Source organism: Puma concolor, chromosome E2 (assembly GCF_028749965.1).
Source record: "Puma concolor isolate L17-30 chromosome E2, mPumCon1.1.hap2, whole genome shotgun sequence".
NCBI classification, from domain to species: Eukaryota; Metazoa; Chordata; class Mammalia; order Carnivora; family Felidae; genus Puma; species Puma concolor.
In genome coordinates this window covers 59,513,681-59,535,040 of record NC_141681.1, presented here as the reverse complement: position 1 = coordinate 59,535,040, position 21,360 = coordinate 59,513,681, and the positions used below count along the sequence as shown (strand labels likewise).

General features: G+C 53.7%; 1 protein-coding gene across 1 annotated transcript; it reads left to right on the top strand.

Moving 5' to 3' along the window:
* The first annotated feature begins 258 nt into the window (after window positions 1-258).
* On the top strand, window positions 259-12,610 carry RDH13 (retinol dehydrogenase 13). Its single transcript, XM_086690685.1, is given in 8 exon segments — window positions 259-457; window positions 3,213-3,331; window positions 4,876-5,031; window positions 7,578-7,682; window positions 8,600-8,812; window positions 9,639-9,740; window positions 11,004-11,218; window positions 11,221-12,610. Coding segments are annotated over 8 exon segments (1,008 nt in total). The 5' UTR covers window positions 259-392; the 3' UTR covers window positions 11,254-12,610.
* Window positions 12,611-21,360: the final 8,750 nt, after the last annotated feature.

Sequence of the window (21,360 nt, the reverse complement as noted above, 5' to 3'; positions counted from 1 at the left end):
GCGGTGGCAGAAACCGCAGCAGCAGGATCGTAACCCTCGTGTTACAGTAGAACCCCGCCGCGCCTGGTAGCTGAGCGAATATGACTTCATTGAACCCGCGCACTGGCCCAGCCCCCCATGCCCCGCCCCTAGGCCACGGCCACGCCCACTGCCCCGGAAACTACCATTCCCAGCCGCAGCGGCGCCAGGGCCCATTCTCATAGGTCCCGCCTTGGAAGCCCCGCCCCCGGAAGCCCCACTCCCGAGACGCCCCGCCTCTTCCCGGAAGCCTGAGTCCCAGACGGCCTGGCCTTCCCCACGTGGGTCGCCGGCTGAGCCGTCCCAGGGGCGACCCAGCGGCGGGTCTGGGGGAGGGAGGGGGGCTCCGCGTCCGACCCCCGCTCCTACCCGGCATGAACCGCTACCTCCTGCCGCTCTCCGTGCTGGGCACGGTGGCGGGTGGCGCCGTGCTGCTCCGGTGAGTGCGCTCTGCTGGTGGGCCGCCGGCAGCCGCGAGGGGGGAAGGCTGGGGAGAGGTTGCTTGGTGGCTGACGGCCTAGAACTCCTCCAGCTCACCCGACCAGCCCGCCCCCAGACAGTGTTGGGGGGCAAACCTAGGTAGGCCCCCGAGGGCAGGTCACGGCCCAAGGTCACTCCGAGGAAGGGGGCGGATCCGGGCCCTTGTGAACCTGCTGGTCTAATTGCTTCCGTACTTGTCATCGATTATTGAATCCGTCCTGCGGACACTTATTGAACGGTCTCCGTAGTCATGTGCTGGCCCCGGTGCAAGGAAACTGTGTGCCACCTTAAGCTCTCTTATCCGAAATCGGGGACGCAAACTGAATTGCCCAACACAGTGCATGACCAGATTGAACCGCATGGATTATATATACTTGTCTCTCCTGGGCGAACTCCCTAAAAACCCCCACAGAAAACCCAGCCAACCCAGTATTCCATAGCAGCACTGCTTCGGAGAGCTTTCGGCGCTGATGGAAGTGTTTTATATTTGTGCTGTTCGTTATGATAGATAGCACTTAAAGTATAGTTGCATCTTGCCTGTAATTAACAATATGGTGTTATATTGTACACTCAAGAACTTGTTAAGAGGGTGGAAATCACGTTAAGTGTTCTTACCGCAATTAAAAAGAAATAGTAATATATAATTTCTTTTTTTCAGAGAGAGGGAGAGAGAGGGGGTCGAAGTGAGCAAGGGGCAGAGAGAGAGAGGAGAGAGAAGCAGGGCTCACCCAAAGTGGGGCTCGTGTTCATCCCAAGAGGGCCTGGAGCCCATGCCATGCGGGCGGGACTCAAACTCACAAACTATGAGATCATGATCTGAGCTGAAGTCAGATGCTTAATGATCGAGCCACCTAGGTGCCCAGCAGTATGTAATTAAAAAAAAAACAAAACGGTTTGTTTATTTTTGAGAGGGAGAGGTGCAGGAGTAGGGGAGGGGCAGCGGGAAGGAGAGAGAACCCTAAGCAGGCTCCACCTCAGCACAGAGCCAGTGGAGGGGCTTGATCTCAAGACCGTGAGATCAGGACCAGAGCCAAAATCGAGTCGGACGCTCAACTGATTGAGCCACCCAGGCGCCCCAGCAATATATCATTTTATTACAGTTACACAATACAAGAGATTGGCTGGGAGGCCTGAAAGTGATTGGAATATTGAAATGTTTTTTTTTTTTTTTTTTTTTTTAAGGGAATGAAGCATAGACTGTAAATCCCTTTGAATAATTACCTTTGGGTTTATTTGCTGGGGCTATGATGCAGCTTCATTTTGAAGTTGTTACTCCTGATCTGATAAAGCCTTTTTCATGTACTTGGCCTGTATCTTGTTATTTATTTATTTAAAAATATTTTAAATGTTTTATCTGTAAGATGGAGAGAGACAGAGCATGAGTGGGGATGGGGCATAGAGAGAGGGAGACAAAGAATCTGAAGCAGGTTCCAGGCTCCGGGCTGTCAGTAGACAGCCCGACGCGGGGCTCGAACTCACGAACTGTGAGATCATGACCTGAGCCGAAGTCGGACACGCAACCAACTGAGCCACCCGGGCGCCCCTATTCTTCATTATTTTTAAAAAGTTTATTTGTTTAAGTAATTGCTACACCCAACGTGAGGCTTAAATTCACGACCCCAAGATCAAGAGTCGCTTGCTTTTCCAACTGAGCCAGCCTGGTGCCCCTATTTTTTTTTTTTTTTTAAGTTTCTTTAATCTTTATTTTTGAGAGACAGGGCGCGAGCAGGGGAGGGGCAGAGAGAGAGGGAGACACAGAATCCGAAGCAGGCTCCAGGCTCTGAGCTGTCAGCACAGAGCCCGACGTGGGGCTCGAACCCACGAACCATGAGATCATGACCTGAGCCAAAGTCAGACGGACGCTCAACCCATTGAGCCACCCGGGTGCCCCAGAGGTGCCCTTATTTTTAATTTAAATAAAAACTTAGCCCCAGGTGGCTGGTGGTTTCCGTCTTGTACAGCTCCCTTCTCTCATATGGAGATGGCATTGTTTGGCCAGTCCCCCACTGGTGACATTCAGTTGTTTCCAGTATTTGGCTTCTGTGGGACATGGGTAAAGAATAAGGGTCCCCCTGCCCCCCAAAGATGGGCACGTCCTAATGCTCAGAGCCTGGGAATATGGTCCTTTACCTGTCAAAGGGGACTCTGCAGATGCCATTGAGTCAAGGACCTTGAGATGGGGGGGTTGTCCGGGTGGGTCCACCGCAATCACAATGGTCCTTCCGAGTCAGGGACGTGAAGACGCTGTACGGCTGACTTTGGGGACAGGAGGGGCCAGGAGCCGGAGGGGCCAGGAGCCAGTGGGCACCTCTAGAAGCTGGAAGAGGCATGGACCGGCCTCTCCCCTAGAGCCTCTGGAAGGAACACAGCTCTGCCAACACCCTGCCCTTATCCCAGTGAGACCCGTTTCGGACGCCTGCCTGCAGAGCCCTAGATCACGCCAGCAGAGTTTAAACCCCCCCGAGCTTGTGGTGACTGGTTCCAGCGGCCACAGGAAACGAACACAGCGGGTCTTCAGGAAGTACTGATTGTCGTAGAGGCTCCCCCACACCTGGCCCTGCTGAGCCCTCTCTTTACCTGTGACATCACAGTGGCCCCCATGCAGTCACCAGATGTCCTTTCCGTCTTTCGGTTTGGGGAACACAAGCTCATGTCGGCACCTGCAGCAAAGGGTGCAGATGGACAGAACTGACCACGTGGCTTCTCGCTTTCAGAGACTATGTTGCCGGAGGGTCCTGTCCCAGCAAGGCCACCATTCTCGGGAAGACCGTCATTGTGACCGGCGCCAACACGGGCATCGGGAAGCAGACCGCCTTGGAGCTGGCCAAAAGAGGTGAGGCCCCAGCGGGCACCTGCCTTCTCTGCCCGAGGCTTGGGGTGTGAGGTCTGGTGCTGGAGGGTTTGCGTTCCTGGGGGACGCTAAGGCCTTCTGGTTGTCCAGGTCCAAAGTCACGTCGGCTTAGGCCGGAAAGGTTCTCCTCTCTGAACGCGGTGAGGGAGACTCTGGGTCTCCGAGGAGGCTGTGGACACCCAGCAGTTTCTGGTGTTGGCTTTTCTCTTGGTGCCGGCCTTGCGCTCCCTTACGGTAGTCGACTCCGTCCTGATGGCTGGCTTGGGGCCTGGGTCAGAGGCTGGGGGTGAGGATCTGGCTTCAGGCTCTTCCAGGCTTACTGGTCGGGCGTTTTGTAGAAGGCCCCTCGATCTGGGTCCGGTCAGTGTTTTTCTCCTGGTCGGACTGGGGTCCTGGCGGACTTCCGGGCGGGAGGACTGCCCCGCTCAGCACGTGAAGGTCTCCTCCCAAGTTACAGTCAGTGGACATCCTGTCAGGTCAGGCACCGGAAAAGGAGGAGTCGAGGATTTGCGTCTGAGCTGCTGGAGGAGCAGAGCCATCACTGGTGGGGGCGGGAAGGCTGTGGCGGGGCAGGCTTGAGGGCTGCTGGAGATCGCAAACTTTCTGTGGGCTTGACGGGTTGGGGTGGCTCGGGAATGGGTCCTGGCGGGCCAGGCCGGAGTGGGGTCTACCCCTGTCCACCCCTGAGGTGAGAGCGGTGGGGGCCGTGATGGGCAGTCCCCCCGGCCCTGGGGTTTCCCCAAGGAGGGGGCACGTGCTCCCCCCAGGAGAGGGTGGACACACCCACCGTGGTCCTGAGGTCCCGAGGCAGCAGAGGATGAACGGATCCGTGTCCCGTGAGTTCCCTTGTGGAGCGTGTGAGGGACAGTGGGGCCCGGTGGTGGGCAGGTAAGCCACACACATCCACGCGGTCCGCACCATGGCTGCTTGTCCTTCTTCAATCCCTGGTTCTTGTCATTTTTCTAATTTTTTTTTTTTATGGCCGTATTGAGATTTAATCCACACAACACACAGGTTACCCACTTATCCTTTCTTTTTTTAATCTTTATTTATTTTGAGAGGGAGTATGTGTGCACGCAGGGGAGGGGCAGAGAGAGATGGGGAGAGAGAGAATCCTGAGCAGGCTCTGAAGTGTCAGCATAGGGTCCGATGTGGGGGCTCAAACCCATGAACCGTGACGTGAGATCATCATCTGAGGTGAAATTGAGAGTTGGACACTTAACCGACCGAGCCACTGAGGCGTCCCCCGAGGGGAGGATTTAAAAAATATTCTTTATCTCGGGTGCCTGGGTGGCTCAGTCGGTTGAGCGTCCGACTTCGGCTCAGGTCATGATCTTGAGGTTCGTGAGTTCAATCCCCGCGTTGGGCCCTGTGCTGACAGCTCGGAGCCCGCAGCCTGCTTAGGATTCTGTGTCTCCCTCTCTCTGCCCCTCCCCCACTCATGCTCTCTCTCTTTCAAAAATAAATAAACATAAAAAAAAAAAAGATTAAAAAAATATATTCTTGATTCTGTCCTGGGCTTCCAGGAGGCAACATCATTCTGGCCTGTCGGGACATGGAGAAGTGTGAAGCGGCAGCAAGGGACATTCGCAGGGAGACCCTTAATCACCACGTCAGCGCCCGGCACCTGGACTTGGCCTCCCTCAAGTCCATCCGAGAGTTCGCGGCGAAGATCACCGAAGGTAGGAGGGAGGACGCCGGCCTTGAGGGGCGCGGTGGGGTGGCCAGGCTTTGAGGAGTGAGTTTAAATCAGCCAAGTCCTAGGGCTACCGTGGGGTGTTGGTAGACCATGGCCCGTGTTTTCGGACAGGGGCAGACGTCTGCGGGAGAAGATGATACGCTTTTTATCTCTTCTGGTCACGTTAACGTATTTTACGTGTCAACCGTTTACGTAAATGGTTGGAAGAACTCAAAAGAGTGATCTTTCTGGATATGCGGACATTGTATGGAGGTCAGATATCAGTGTCTGTAAATAAAGTTTTATTGGCACACAGTTGTGCCCGTTAGTTTACGTATCATCTGTGGCCGCGTTAGTCCCGCGACGGCGGAGTTCAGTAGAGACAGACGGTATGGCCTGCAGAGCCACAAGTGTTCAGTCTGGTCCTTTACAGGAGAAGCTTGCCCTGTCTGAAAACGAACTCCTTCGGCATTAGATCCCCCAGACGCAGAGGCCCGGATGAGGTTGGAAGTGCGGGGGGATGAGGGACGAGTTAGCCTGGTGAAGGGCAATGGTGCCGACTCTCCACGGGTTTCTGAGGCTCCCTGGCTCTCGGGGGTGGCGGGTGACGCCCGGGACGCAGCCAGGAGTCGGATCCAGGCTCTGCGCGGGGTCCTGTGTGGGGCCACGGCCGCGACGGTGGGCACAGCACAGGGTACCCGGCCCTCACGCTCTCTTTGCTGGGTGTTTCTTTCTGCAGATCCGGGGACTAGGCCGGCATTTTTCTGCACTGCATCACACTCGTGACTCTCTCGTCTTGCTTCCCACCCGATGTCCTCAGAACTGGTTTACGTCCTTATGTTTGGGAACAGGAATGACATTTACGAGAGGAAACGTTCAGAAAGTACAAACGGGGATACAGCCAACCATCTCCCTGCCGCTAGCTCCCAGACACCTTCTTCCTCAGATGTATTCAGTGCACCCCTTCTTGGGTGTCCTTCTGGAGACTGTGCATTTCTTTTTTTTTTTTTTTTTTTAATTTTTAATGTTTATTTTTGAGAGAGGGAGACACAGAATCTAAGGCAGGCCCCAGGCTCCAAGCTGTCAGCACAGAGCCGGATGTGGGGCTCGAACCCACAAACCATGAGATCATGATCTGAGCCGAAGTCGGACGCTCGACCCACTGAGCCACCCAGGCGCCCCTGTTAGTGCGTTTCTAAAGCAAGCAGATATATATACCTGCCCTGGGCCTTTTTGATATAATCGGAGCATGTCATACATGTGGTGCTTTTTCTCCCCTGTTCTACCCAGCAGGTTCTAGTGTTTTCCCTTTTTAGAGGGGGAAATGAATCAGAGCAAAGCTGTGTGCCTTGGCCAGGGTAGAGCCAGGGGATTTGAACCCTCGTCTGATGGTTCCAGGTAGTTCCGTGCTACCCCATCCACCATCAGATAAAGAACGAAATAGAGGCTCTGTTTACAAGGTGCTGGATAACTAGTCTGTTGTCTCTACTGAACCTAAAAACCACTTTGAGAGTGTTGTGGGTTCCACTGTGTCCCCTCAAAAGAAGATGTGTTGGGATCACAGCCCCCAGGACCTCAGAACGTGACCTTATTTGGAGACAGGGTCTGTACGGAGGTATCCAAGTGAAAGTGAGGGCAGCAGGGTAGACCCTACTCTGGTATGACTGGAGTCCTTGTAGAGAGGGAGGTGAGGACAACAGACAGATGCTGAGGGAAGAGACACAAGGCGGACAGTTGCTTACGGGCCGGGGAGAGAGCCAGGAACAGATTGTCCCTCACAGTCCTCAAAAGGAGACAATCCTGAGACCCGCTGATCCTGGACTCCCCGCCTCCAGAGCTGGGACGCAGTATGTTTCCGTGGCCCGTTGTTACGCGGCCCTAGCTGACTGATACAGGGTGGAGGGTGCTGTTATTCGTCCCATTTTACAGACAAGGAAACAGGCCCAGGGAGGGACGGCCGCTTGTGCCTGTGGAGAGGCAGGGCTGGGAATCGGCTGCCTGCTGAGCTGGAGTTCCCACGCGTAACCCCCCAGTTTCAGGCCCCGAGGCCCCTGCAGATGTGGCCTCTTCCCTTTTCAGAAAACGTCTCTGAGCTGCAGGTGGGGCGTGTCTGTTTTCAGAATATAGCAAACTGGTTTGAGATCTCAGTCTCTTCACAGTTGTGGAGGCCAGAAGTCCAGGATCGAGGTGTCAGCAGGGCGGCACTGTTCCCGAGACAGGACAGTCCCTCCTGCGTCTTCCAGCTTCTGGAGGTGGCCCTCGGTCCTCGCAGGCGCATCGCTCAGTCTCTGCCTCCGTCCCCACAGCACATTCCCCCCGCGGGTTGCTGTCTGAGTCCTGTTGGTTTAGGGCCCCACGATGACCTTATCTTAACTGGATAACTTTTGCAAAGACTCTGTGCAAAATCAGGCTGTGTTCCCAGACTCCGGCTGGGCGTGAATGTCTGGGGGACAATGGTCAGCCCAGGGCAGGGGGTGCTGTCCCCCCAGCTGCGCTCGTGCTTCACGCAGGCGTGGGACTGACACGTTTGCCCTCACCCCTGTCCTCCAGAGAAAGAGCGCGTGCACATCCTGATCAACAACGCGGCTGTGATGCGGTGCCCCCACTGGACCACCGAGGACGGCTTCGAGATGCAGTTTGGCGTTAACCACCTGGGTGAGGCCTCGGGCTGCGGGCTGTGTGGGGTCAACGTCGGCCTGGGATGTGCATGGGATCCTCTGTGGGTCCTCCTCACTCTCAAGGGCGGCTGGGCGGCCGCTTGTGGGGTCACCGGCAGCTCAGGGAGTTGCCTGCTGACAGCCGGGTGCTCCGCCGGTCCTTCAGATCCGTCATCCGCCTCGGCCTTTTGACCCCTTGTCTGTCCTCCAGTCTGTCTGTCCTTCAGTTACTCTGTCCACCTGTTGTCACCCTGAATGCAACAGGGGTTCCCTTAGCAAGGGCGAGGAGGAACTAGGTACTGGGCAGGTGCCAGTCACTGGATTAGGGCCCACCCTCATGACCTCATTTTCACTTGATTGCCTCTGCGAAGACCCCTCTCTCCAAATAAGACCACATGCCGAGGTCTTGGAGGGTCATAACTCACGTGACTATCACTCAGTGTCCTATTGGCTGGGGCCCAGTCACATGACCGATGCCGGTGCAAGGAAGTCTGGGAAATGTAGTGCTTCACCGGGCAGCCCTGACAGTTCTATCGCTGAAGGAGAAATGGAGGAAGGATTTGGGGAGACGGAAGGCGGTCCGTCCCCCAACCGACCTCATTGGATTCGTGCAGAGCTTGATGTTGGGCTGGATCTTTCTTTCCTGCGGGGCCGCCCTGCTCGATATAGGACGTTTATTTAGGAGCGTGCCTGGTGGCCTCCACCCACCCGATGGCCAGAGCACCTCCCTTTTCTCTCTGCAGTTGTGACGACCGCAACCTCTAGGTGTTGCCAGAGGTCCCCTGGGGGATGGATCTGGCGCCTGTCCAGAGCCACGGGTTCCTGGGAGGGTCACACAAGGTCATGTTTTCAGTGCGGTCCTATGTGCCAGGTAAGAATTCAGGGAAAATTGCCTTTTTGTTGTCCTGCATCCAGGTCATTTTCTCTTGACGAACTTGCTGCTGGACACGCTGAAAGCCTCGGCCCCTTCGCGGATCGTCAACCTCTCGTCCTTGGCCCACATCGCAGGTCACATGGACTTTGATGACTTGAACTGGGAGAAGAGGACGTACGACACTAAAGCGGCTTATTGCCAGAGCAAGCTGGCCGTCGTCCTGTTTACCAAGGAGCTGAGCCGGCGGCTGCAGGGTACGTGTGTGGCGAGCCTCGCTGGCCTCTCTCTTCCTCTAGCTCTGCGCCTGGAACAGTCCTCCTGTGACGCTGGGCCCATGGGAGGTCAAGCACGGGTCCCAGAACAGAGTAGGTGGACGCGGGACACGCACGGCACCGTGTTCACTGGTGCGCGAAGCAGACGTCACTGATCCATCGTGGCATTCTCCCCGGCTCATCCTGCACCGGCACCTAAGCCTTTGGTGCTCTGGGCTAGCGGTCCTCAACCGTGGGTGAGTCGGCACCCCTGGAGACATTCGGCAGTATCTGAAGACCGTTGGGGCGGTGGAGGTGGGGGGAGCATTGCTGCTGGCATGCAGCCGCCCAGCCTCCTGCCGCGGACAGGATGAAGAACGATCTGACCTCAGCGTCCAGGGGGCCGAAGTCGGAAGGTCCGCCCTGTGCCCTTGCTTCTCAGAGAGCATCCGTGGACCAGCCACGTCCATTCAGCCAGGAGCTGGCTGTAACTAGCCTCTCAGGCCCCACCCCGAGCCACCGCCTCAGATTTCTCAGGGGGTGGGGGGTTGGAGCCCGGCAGCTGGGAGCTCTCAGGCCCTCCGGGGGATTTTCACGTACGTTCAGGTTCGGGAGGCCCTGCTCTAGGCAGTTACGTGACAGAGCTGCTTTGCAAGATGAAACCACTCGCTGTGGAAGTTTCTGAGCAAGGGGGGGTGATGTGGATTCAAGGGGAGGACGCGGAATGGGATGGCCCTGGAGCCGAGGGCGGGCGGCATCAGCCTTCCAGGTGGGGCGTGAACCTGGTGTCTGCTCACCCCCTCGTCCCTCTCCTTCCCTCTCCCGTCAGGCACGGGTGTGACTGTCAACGCTCTGCACCCCGGCGTGGCCAGGACGGAGCTGGGCAGACACACGGGCATGCACAGCTCTGCCTTCTCCAGCTTCACGCTCGGTAAGCCCCCTCCTGGCCTGCGGGCCCTTAGGCGAACCCCTGCCCGCCCCGCCTGGGGCCCAGCTCCCTTCAGCGTATCAGTCAGACCCTGCAGAGACACAGAATAGTATATATGCAGATGCTCGGAGAGACCTGTCGTGAGGGATCGGCTCGTGCATTTCCGGAGGCGGAGAAGTCCCCGTGATCTGCCCTCTGTCTGCTGGAGGCCCAGGAGAGGTGGTGGTGTATCCCGGTCCAAACCCAGAGGCCTGTCAACCAGGGGAGCCCTGGTGTCAGTCCCAGCCCGAAGGCCAGGGGCCCTGGTGTCTGAGGGCAGGACACGGACGTCCCAGCTCAAGCAGAGAGAGGGCAGAATGGGCTCTTCTTCCAGCTTTTTGTTCCGTTTGCACCTTCAACTAATTGCACGGTGCCCACCCACCTTGGTGAAGGGCGAGCTCTTTACTCCTTCAGAGAGTATCTCATGCTCAGAGACTCTCTCCGGGGCTTGGCTCTGCCCCCTCCCTCGTATCTTCCGGGGTACTGAGAACGAGTTACTGGTACATGTGGATCCAGCCTGCCATCCTTGGAAATAGCCCCAGGAAACAGGCCAGATCCTGCTCGATGAGAAAACCGAGTCTCAGAGAAGGAGACCATGGAGCGGACTCCTGGTTGTGCCTGGGGTGGCTCCAGCTTCACCCCAAATGGGCTTTGCCACCCAGGGAGGCATCCTCCCCTCCCGGAGCCTGTTTCCTTAACGACAAAGCGAGGGCCATAACAGCACGCTCCTCACCGTCGTGAGGATGAGATGGCCCTTAAAAGAACCGGCAGAGGGTCTGACCCAGCTTTAGGCTGAATAATTAGAACTTTAGAACTAGGCCTGAAAAACATTTCGTGGGTGGGTGCCGGATATCAAAGATTCTAAGTTGAGGCTGGCGCTGGAGACATTTCATAAATAAAAGTTATTTTAAGCAAGAGGAGGTAGGGTAAGGACTCAGAGCTCAAGGAGAGGAGGGAGAGCTCCCGTGTTCTTGGGGAAAGCTGGAGAGGCTTGCTGGGGAGGCAGCTTTGGGGCTGGTCTCTGGCCCAAAGGTGGCTGGGCAGTGCCGGGGAAGGGAACCCCTGGTGGAGGGAACCTCGGAGGCAAAGGCCTGGAGGTGGGCCGTGTGGGCCTGCGGTCCGACTTCTGGCCTCTGTGGGCCCGGGGCATCGTGGTGGAGGCGTTGGGCTGTTTGTGTCCTCCTCCCAGAACGTGTGTGGACTGAATGCCCCGTGGGCTCCTTGCAGGGCCCATCTTCTGGCTGCTGGTCAAGAGCCCCCAGCTGGCAGCCCAGCCCAGCACGTACCTGGCCGTGGCAGAGGAACTGGAGGGCGTTTCTGGAAAGTACTTTGATGGATTCAAAGAGAAGCCTCCAGCCCCTGAAGCTGAGGATGAGGAGGTAGCCCAGAGGCTTTGGGCTGAAAGTGCCCGCCTGGTGGGCTTGGAGCTGTCCAGTGGTTCCTCTCCTCAGTGAGGGGACAGCCCCTCCCAGAATAAACTTTGGGAGCAGGTGTCAAAAGCACGCGGGAGGCTGAATCACCTGGATGCAGCAGCCAGACCAAGGCAGCACCCTCTAGGTGGCAGTGTTTGCCAAGGAATTCTGGCTGCCACGCCTACGTCACCCTCCAGGTGGCAGTGTTGGCCGTGTGAGCCTCAAGACCAAGGCTTTCGTGCGCGCAGCGCCCCCTAGATGGCAGTATTGCTCAAGGACCAATGGCCGCTACGTCCACACCATCTGGTAGGGATCCCTCGTGGCTCTTGCCTCCTCTCAGGCACAGTGGACCCGGCTGCAGGTGCGCACCTGGCCCATCGGCTGGCAGGGGCACGGGGCCATCAGACGCCTGCCTTGTGCCTGTCACTGGGAACTGCTGAGGGAGGAGTCCGCTCCCTCTGCTGTGGCCGCGGCAGGAGAGCCAATGACGGCCACGGTGCTGAACTGTACACCCCTGGGAAAGCTGTCAGCCGGACAGGATCAAGTTCATGGTTCCCTGCGGACCGTGCACACCCGCAGTCACCTCTCCGAGCCTCGGTTTCTCCCACTGTAGAATGTGCAGAATAACTTGACTACCTCCTAGGATGGTATGGTGGTGGGTGAGTTATCGCCCTGCGCGGTGAGTGGCAGCTGTGTGTTCCTTGCTGGCACCAAAAAGCTCGGTCATCAAGATACGAATACCTTAACATTAAAAAAATGTGACATTTGAGGTACGTGGGGAGCCCAGGGATGCCGTTCCACGTCCACAGAACAGCGAATGATCGTGCCCCAGATGCCAACGATGCCGAGGGAGGAAGTGGAAAGGCATTAAAGACGGCCCAAAGCCTTAGAAGTACAGTTAGTTTTCTTTCTGTTACCACATCAGACCACAACAGCCGAAGGGTATGTTTGGGATGAACGGACTCTGGTTGGCACCTTCCAGCACGGACCCCAACGATCCCCACCTCCCCCTGTTCATGTCTTTCTTACCCTCTGAGAGAGGGCTGGACCTAGCTACTCACTTCCAGCAAAACGAATGCAGCCAAGCTGACGGAACAGCCGGTTCTGTGGTCAGGCTACTGATCGGCATCTGTCGTGCTGGCCCTCGCCCTGCCTCGCCGGGAGGAGCTGTGAGCTGTCCTGTGCAGACATCCCAGTGGCCGGGATGGCCAGAGAGGAACTGAGGCCTCAGTGCAGCAATCCAGGAGCAGGTGTGAACACCAGGAGGTGGGAATCATGTTGGGGGGGGGGGCGGTTACCCTAAGAGCCTGTCCACCACAGGGATACACCCCCCACATACATACATATGTGTGCGTGTATCCTCATATAATCTGTGTATTTCTCCCTGTGGGATCAGGGAAAATACTTCTTTTTTTTTATTTTTAAGAAACTTACATCCTGGGCCCCTGGGTGGCTCAGGTCATGATCTCACAGTTCGTGAATTCAAGCCCCACGTCTGGTTCTGTGCTGACAGCTCAGAGCCTGGAACCTGCTTTGGATTCTGTGCCTCCCCCTCTCTCTACCCCTCCCCCGCTCACACTCTGTCTGTCTCTCTCTCTCAAAAATAAATAAACATTAAAAAAAATTTAACATCCAAGTTAGTTGACATACAGTGTAATGATTTTCAGGAATAGAATTTAGTGATTCATCACTTACATATATCACCCAGTGCTCATCCCAACCAGTGGTCTCAATGTCCCCTTGCACATTCAGCTCATCCCCCCCTTCCCCAACACCCCTCCAGCAACCCTGTTTGTTCTCGGTATTTAAGAGTCCCTTCTGGTGTGTCTCAGGGCAAGTGCTTCTGGTAGTCCGGCAGTCTGAGCGTAACCTCAAAACCTCCGGCTCTCCAAATATATGTGTAGGATTTGCCCGGAGGTGACCGTATTCGCTAACATAACCACAGTGCAATGACCAAAACCCAGAAAATAATACTGACGATGCTAGGGTCTCCTATCTAATCTACAGACGTTGAAGTTTTATCATTGGTAATGTCCTTTACAGTGCAAAAGAAAACCACCGAAATTCTTTTCTGATCCAGTAGCCAATCCAGAATCACACGTTACATCACTTGTCCTGTCTCCTTAATCCGCTTTAAACTGAACCGTCTCTCTCTCTCTTGAGTGGGACGCTTCTGAAGAGTCCTGGCCAGGTATGTTACAGAAGGTGCTTCAGTTTGGGTTTGTCTGTGACTTCTCTGTGAGTAGATCGGGGGTGAGGCGGCCTCCGGGGGGGCAGAGCCCCGCAGGGCAAGGGGCACGGAGCCGTGCTATCTCTGGGGACGTCACTGCCTGCGCCTCCACCCGCTCGGCCAGCGGAAGCTCCTGCACAGACTTCCTGGCTCCCTGCTGCCCAGTTTGGGTGGGTTTCTCAATCGGGGTGCCTTATCTCTGTGTATCTGGGCAGCAGGCACGTGGAGGCGATTCGAGCAAGACCAACCGGACCCTCTCCCTGAATCTGGATCTCGATGGGGCGGACACCAAGACCAATAAGGTTTGTCCCAAAGAGGTCTGTCGGCTCCTGGCCCCTGCACCCTGGCTCCTGTCTGTACCAGCTTCGTACGGCTGCTCTGACAAACGAGCCCAGACTGGGTGGTTCACGCTCCAGAGTTCTGGAGATCAGAAGTCCAGAACGGGTCTCTGGGCTAAGGTCAAAACGTCACCAGGGCTGCATTCCTTCCGGAGGCTCACGGGGAGGATCTGCTTCCTGCCTTTTCCCGCTTCTAGGGGCCCCCACATTCCTCGCCTCGTGGCCCTTCCTCCGCCTTCAGGGCCAGCAATGACAGGCCAAGTCCTCACATGGCCATCTTTCTGGCTCTCCCTCTCCCCCGCTTTTAGGGAACTTGGTGAGGCTATTCGGCCTGCCCAGTGATCCGGGACCACCTCTCTCCTTCACAACAGCTCAAGAGCAACAATTCCATCTGCCCCCTCGATGCCCCTTTGCCACGTAAAGTAACAGGTTCTCGGGATTTGGGGCAGCCACCGTTCTCCCTGGCGCCCCATCCTCTCCAAAACCCGCTTCCTCGGCTTTTCCCAGGACCATGACCTTCCCTGACACTTCCCATCAAGTCTTCCTGTTTCTATTAAAGCAAAATTGGCATCATCAGTGTTGCAAGGAAATCAAGCGAAATGACCACACGTTACCACTAACTCCCCACTACTGCCTCTTTAAAAACAAAACAAAAAACAAAACCCCAACAACCCCGGGAGGCACCCACCTGGCTCGGTTGGAAGAGTGTGAGGCTCCTGATCTTGGGGTTGTGAATTTGAGCTCCACTTTGGGCGTAGAGTTTACTTAAAACCAACCGACCAACCAGCCAACGAACCCTGGAGTGTCTTAGCAACAAGAGTTGGAATCCAGTCTGATGCAGAAGCCCACATTCGTGGCAGGGGGCCACAGGCCTAAATGGAGCGTGAAGGCCAGCCCACTGGGGTGGCCGCTCCCACAAGAACCTAGCTCTTATGGAGACAAGTCCAACTCGGCCCAGGGTTGATTGTAGCCACGAACCCTCACAAGCAACATCCGCTTCCTTTCCGGAACTGAGAAGCCACAAAGGACCGCAGGCGTTGACTCAAATAACGTAACCCCCGCTACTTTACTGAAAGCCTTGAGGTGATTCATAACTCTAAACATAGCCCCCAGATAGATGAAGGATGATCAAAACTGGCCTAGAAAAACTTCAAACCCACACAAGTCCACAGAGAGGATGGTGGCAACGTAATAAGCAGACTGAAGAACGAATCATGAGGGTAATGCTTTGGGGATGGTTTTTTTTGTTTTTTTTTTTTTTAACGTTTATTTATTTTTGAGACAGAGAGACAGAGCATGAATGGGGGAGGGTCAGAGAGAGGGAGACAGAATCTGAAACAGGCTCCAGGCTCTGAGCTGTCAGCACAGAGCCTGACGCGGGGCTTGAACTCACAGACCACGAGATCATGACCTGAGCTGAAGTCGGCCACTTAACCGACTGAGCCACCCAGGCGCCCCTGTTTTGTTTGTTGTGTTAAAGAAACCCACGACCGTGTCAAACCCTTCAGACTGCTGTTCGGGCTTTGGGGATTGGGCCAGGCTCTGTGGGCCACCCATGCCTGCTATGAGAGCACACATGCAGCATGTGAGCTGGGCTGATACTCACCCCAGTCACAAGCAAGAAGGGACACTATTTCATAGCAGCACAAGTCCAGAAGTAAGGCAGGCTTGGGCTCAGTGATGCAGCCAAGCTTCCTTCTGCGTATCTGACCATTCGACAGAGTCAACCTCATCCCGAGGCTGGGCCTCTAGCCCGTCAAAGCGTGAACCCCTGAACGATCTGTCCAAATCTGAGCTGATTTGGAAAAAGTTACGTTGCCGACAAAATGAAGTGAAGGATCCCGAGATCGTTCTAGATTATCTGGGGGGCGGGGAGCCCTAAATCCAGTGACAGGTGTCCTTACAAGAGATGGAAGGGGAGGGGACACAGAGCAGAGAGGAGGAGGCCGTGAGCAGACAGGGCCGTGAGTGGAACCATCAGCCTCAAACCAGGGAGTGGGGGGACCCCAGAAGCTGCCACAGGAGACACAGGACAGACGCCCCTCGAGGCTCTGAAGGTTGCGCGGCCCTCCTGACACCTTCATTTTGGACTTCTGGATGTTATTTTAAGCCACCAAGTTGAGATTAATTTATAACGACAGCCAGAGGACACTAGTTCAGTGTCTTTGGGGTCACGAGATGCCCATTTAGACCACTTCTTTCTCGTGTTCTGTTTGGTGGCACAGAATGGAGAGCTTCTCTTTGTCTAATGGGTTCATCTCTGCTTATGTGCTCATCTCAAAACCCTTAAAACCCCTCCTTCCCCCAGGGAATGCCAAGAAAGTAATGGACGAAAAGCAGGCTTCCCGACACCAGCGCTGTTAACATTTGGGGCTGGATAATTCTTGGCTGTGGGGCAGGGGGCGCCTGGGTTCTGGCGCTGTGGGATGTTGAGCAGCATCCCTGGTCTCTACCCACCAGGATGCCTGTGGTACCCTGCCGCCCCTGCCGGTGTGACCACCCAAACAGCCAGATGTCCCCTGGCGGGAAGTCACCTTCAGTCGAGAACCCCTCGTGCAGACCCGTGCGGACCCCTTTCTGGGCTGTGAACGGGAGGAGCCGCCGGCAGATGACCATGACCGTGGATCTGAGCACCAGCCTTGGCACATCACAGCCACTTGCTGTCACCTGTGCTATTGGGAGGGCGTGTGGGTGAAAGGCAGGCGCCGGGGGACTCGGTGGTTTTAGAACTTGACGGATCCTCATGGAAACCACGCACATGGCAAGGGGCGGTCTGTCCTGATGGCGACGTGAACCGTAGGAACAGAGTGACCGGCCCGGAGCGGCAATTTCCCGTTGAAGACGTGCCACGAAATCCAGAGTCCTCTCTAGAGCAGTTGGAAGGGGGCGACCCCGCTGAAATCAGGCCAGGGTCTCAGCCTGACGGTGCAGGGCTTCAAAGGAGGTGAAATATGCAGCCTTGGGACCCTGTGGGATCTGGGATTCAGTCATTTGTGGGGACAAACCTGAAAATCTGGAGCCCCAAATTCCCCTGAGATGCCCTGGGAAGGAGACACCAGCACCTGTCGATCGGCGGGCACAGTTCCTTCTTACGCAGGTGTCTCCCGAGAGGATGCTCGTTCAAGACTTGGCTTCCTGGATGGTGGCAGATCCCAGCTCACGACGGATGGATCGTACACGTAAGAAGTTGGGGAGAGTCCGTGGACATCAGGGTCAGTCACCTGCGATGAAGACTTTTATCTAGTATTTTAGGCTTTCTGGGTAGCTGGAGACTATGGCAATTGCATAAGTATGGATGGGTCTCCCCGATGACGGCCAAAGACAGTGCAGGTCAGTATTAATACCCCCGTTTTGAGGACTGGAAGGTGGTCAACTAGGAGAATGTCCTTGTTTGCAGGAAATACAGTCAGTATTTGGGGGAGTTGAATCGGGTCTGTAACATAGTCTCAGATGGTTCAGCAAACAAATTTTTTCTTTGTATTGTATTTATAAACTCTTATGTAGGGGCGCCTGGGTGGCCCAGTCAGTTGTGTCTGACTTTGGCTCAGGTCATAATCTCACGGTTCGTGGGTTCGAGCCCCGTGTCGGGCTCTGTGCTGACAGCTCGGAGCCTGGAGCCGGCTTCGGATTCTGTGTCTCCGTCTCTCTCTGTCCCTCCCCTGCTTGTGTTCTGTCTCCCTCTCAAAAATAAATATTTTTGAAAAATTAAAAAAAAAATAAATTAACTTAAAAAAAAACACCCCTCTTCCGTGAGTTTGTTTCAAAATAAGTGGAAAAAATGAAAACAATGCAGAATGACAAAACAGCCCCAAACCACATCTTAGCATGAGAACAGAAGAGAATGCCTACACTTTAAAACAATGCCAAGTAAAAGCAAGAGGGAAAACCTCACCGATTTCCAGTGAGCAAGCTCTCACGCTCTCTGGTTTCATACTTTCTATATTTGAACAATGTGAATGTATTACTAGAATAAAATTAAGTTCAATAAATAGAAGGAAAATAATGCATACCCATGGCGGGATCCTGTCATGTACTTTTTGCATTTTCTCCTTTCATTTAGCAAGAAATAGACCTTGAAGATCTTTATCACTACACAAAGATCTATCACATTCTTTTTTAAAAAAAATTTTTTTTTAATGTTTATTTATTTTTGAGACAGAGAGAGACAGAGCATGAACGAGGGAGGGTCAGAGAGAGAGGGAGACACAGAATCCGAAGCAGGCTCCAGGCTCTGAGCTATCAGCACACAGCCCGACATGGGGCTCGAACTCACGGACTGTGAGATCATGACCTGAGCCGAAACCGGTCGCTTAACCGACTGAGCCACCCAGGCACCCCTATCACATTCTTAAAAAAAAAAAAAAAAAAAAAAAATACCTGCACATAATCTCATCACCTGGCTGTATCACGAAGATGCCCAAAGACAATGAGGAAAACCGTGCAAAAGACAGAGGCAGGTGCTTATTGGCAGGCCCAAAATTGGGCGAAAACCACCGCTAGAAAGAGAAGGTTGTGCAAATAGTAAAAAAGCATTCAGACAGGTCAGGGCACTGACCTCAGGGCACCAACTGCAGTCTGTGAGCGGTAAAAGCAGAGAGAGGCAGCTTTTGGACATAGCATGTCGAAGGGGAAAAGGAGAAAGGGGGATCTCAGGCTTTTCAAGAAGAAAGGGGAAAAACAAATCAAGGACATCACCTTTCTCCCCATTCTCCGCCTCCCAGCGCGAGCCAGCTAGTAAAAAGCTGCACGTTACTACACTGACAGCGGAGGGCGCGCTTGTACTAAAAATCTTTCCAGAAGCAACCAAGAGCATTAGCTAGGCATACGCTTAACAGGAGCCGTGCAAATCATCCCAGAGAGCCAGCCCTGTTTACAGAAACACACAGGCGCAGACATGTATCAGACACAGCCACCAAAATAAGCCAGGAAACAAGAACCCCAAAACTCAGTTGATATGCACCTAAGAACTGCCCCACTGTTGCATCACCTGTTTCACAGGTTTACAACAGCCCAAGGGTGGAAGCAATCCGGCGTCCATCAAGAGATGAAGGGATAAAGGGAACGTAGTTGCTCTGTCCACTGGAATGGTATTCAGCCTCAAAAAGGAAGGCAGCACTAACACCTGCTATAACACGGATGAACCTTGAAAACACTATGCTAAGAAGCCAGTCACAAAGACAAACGCCGCGTGGTTTCACGTACATGCGTTTCTAAAGAAGCCGGATTCACAGAGATAGAAAAGAGCATGGTGCTTACCAGCGGCAGAGGGGTGAAGGTCTGGAGATTGCGTGGTGGGACCGGAGCAGTAGCCATTAATCCCTCCAGGGGGAAGTGCATGCTGGGACTGGAGCAGTAGACATTAACCTCTCCAGGCCGAACTTCGGAGCCAGCAGGGAGCTTCCAGGGGAGGCGCGGAGGCTGCTGGTCTAGCACCAAATTGGGAGCATAACCACGGGATGCCTGGAATATCTGACCTCGTGAAGGCAATTATAACTGATTACAATCAAGAGCTTAAGTCTCCCTGCTGAAAATACGGGGGGAAATGTCTGTCCTGTTTCTTAGAGCATTTCTTTAGAAAACTTGTATGTTTGGGGGCACCTGGGTGGCTCAGTCGGTTCAGCATCTGACTCTTGGTTTCTGCGGGTTCGAGCCCTGAGTCGGGCTCTGTGCTGACAGTGTGGAGCTTGCTCAGGATTCTCTCTCTCTCTCTCTCTCTCTCCCTCTCTCTCTACCCCTGCCCCGCTCACTCGCGCACGTGCACTCTCTCTTTCCCTCCCTCTCCCTCTGGCCCTCCTGGAATTCTCTCTCTTTCTGGTGGCCTTTCTGGGATTCTCCTTCTCTCTCTACCCCTTGCTCACTTGGGCCCTCTCTCTCTCTCAAAAAAAATTATATTTCGCCAACATTATGGAGCCAGTACTTGGCTTAGTTCCCTTGAGGGAACATAAGGGTTTTGTATTCCCCCTTCACAATTTTACTGTATCAGGTGTAGGAAATTTCAATCTCCCCTCTCTTTGCTCTTTTTCTCTCTGTTTCTCTCTGTTTCTCTTTCATATACAAACTATCCTCATTTTTTTTGCCTCCATACTGACCTTCACCTCCCATCCCTAATGTGGAGGGAGGGCACAAAGCTGTGACCATGTTTAGGGGCAGTCTTTCCATTAATTGTCCCCATCCCTTACACCATTAGGGACCTCTGAAGAGCAGAATCTCCCTGATGATATCTCTTCAATATACAGATACAGGGGTTCCCCGGGTGGCTCTTCGGCTCAGGTCATGATCTTACAGTTCATGAGGTCAAACCTCACGTCGGGCTCTGTGCTGATCCTTAACTGACTGAGCCACCCAGGCGCCCCCCAAATTACATTTTTTTAAAAAAAGTAAGCTCTAATACCCAACATGGGGCTTGAACTCACAACCCCAAGATCAAGAGCCACATGCTGTACCAACTGAGCCAGCCAGGTGCTCCACGAAAGTACATCTTTCAATAGTGTGCATCCATTTCCTCATTTCTAAAAGATGGATAATAACATAACCTTCAGATTTACGCTACGAGGACCCAATAAGAAAGGAAGAAATCTGCCTTGGAACTGAAATCATGCTTAAAGATTGACTATTAAAATATTTTTAGGACTTCTACTTCTTGATGAAGTAGCCATCACCTATCTTGCCTGTTCATCAAAAAAAAAAAAAATAGGGAAGGTGAATAAATACACAAAATAACTCTGAGATATTGCTGTACAGGACTAATACTAACACACGATACAGGACTGTGGTATCCAAAAGACTGAAACAAACAAGTCTAGCCACATGATTGCTGACGCATTGTGCCTAGAAGTATCCTCTGGACATCTACCCAGGGAGTACAAACCCAAGCAGAACACAACAATTTCAACAAGACGTAGATGTGGGAATTCAGGAAGCTGGGTTCATGCCCTCTACAAATTCAGAGTAGGATAGACGACTACAGGGAGCCATGCAGAAAAGAGCTCCAGAATTGCAGAAATCGTGACGGGAGCTTTGTGAAATTTATGAAACATATGTGCCCAGGGAGGCAAGAAACTCTGTAAACCTCATTCAAGACAAACACAAAGAAAACCGCACGATACTAGAAATGGATATTAGAGAGTGATAAAGGATCCCTACTTTCCTAGCCATCCCAAGAAAATTAAAACTGTCAATTCACCTAAATTGAGATAACTGGACCAAGGGATGGGTATTGTTTTTCAGATTTTTTTTTTTTTAAATCAGGACATAAGTTTTGGAATTCAATAATTCTGGGAAAATTTTCTTTCTCCATTTATGTTGAGTCTTTCCATGTCTGCTATTATTATAGAGCGTACGTATTTTACAAAAGAATTGTTCTTACTTCTCTAAAGAAGACACCCGGATGGCCAACAGGCACATGAAAAGATGCTCAACGTCGCTCCTCATCAGGGAAATACAAATCAAAACCACACTCAGATATCACCTCACACCAGTCAGAGTGGCTAAAATGAACAAAACAGGAGACTATAGATGCTGGAGAGGATGTGGAGAAACGGGAACCCTCTTGCACTGTTGGTGGGAATGCAAATTGGTGCAGCCACTCTGGAAAACAGTGTGGA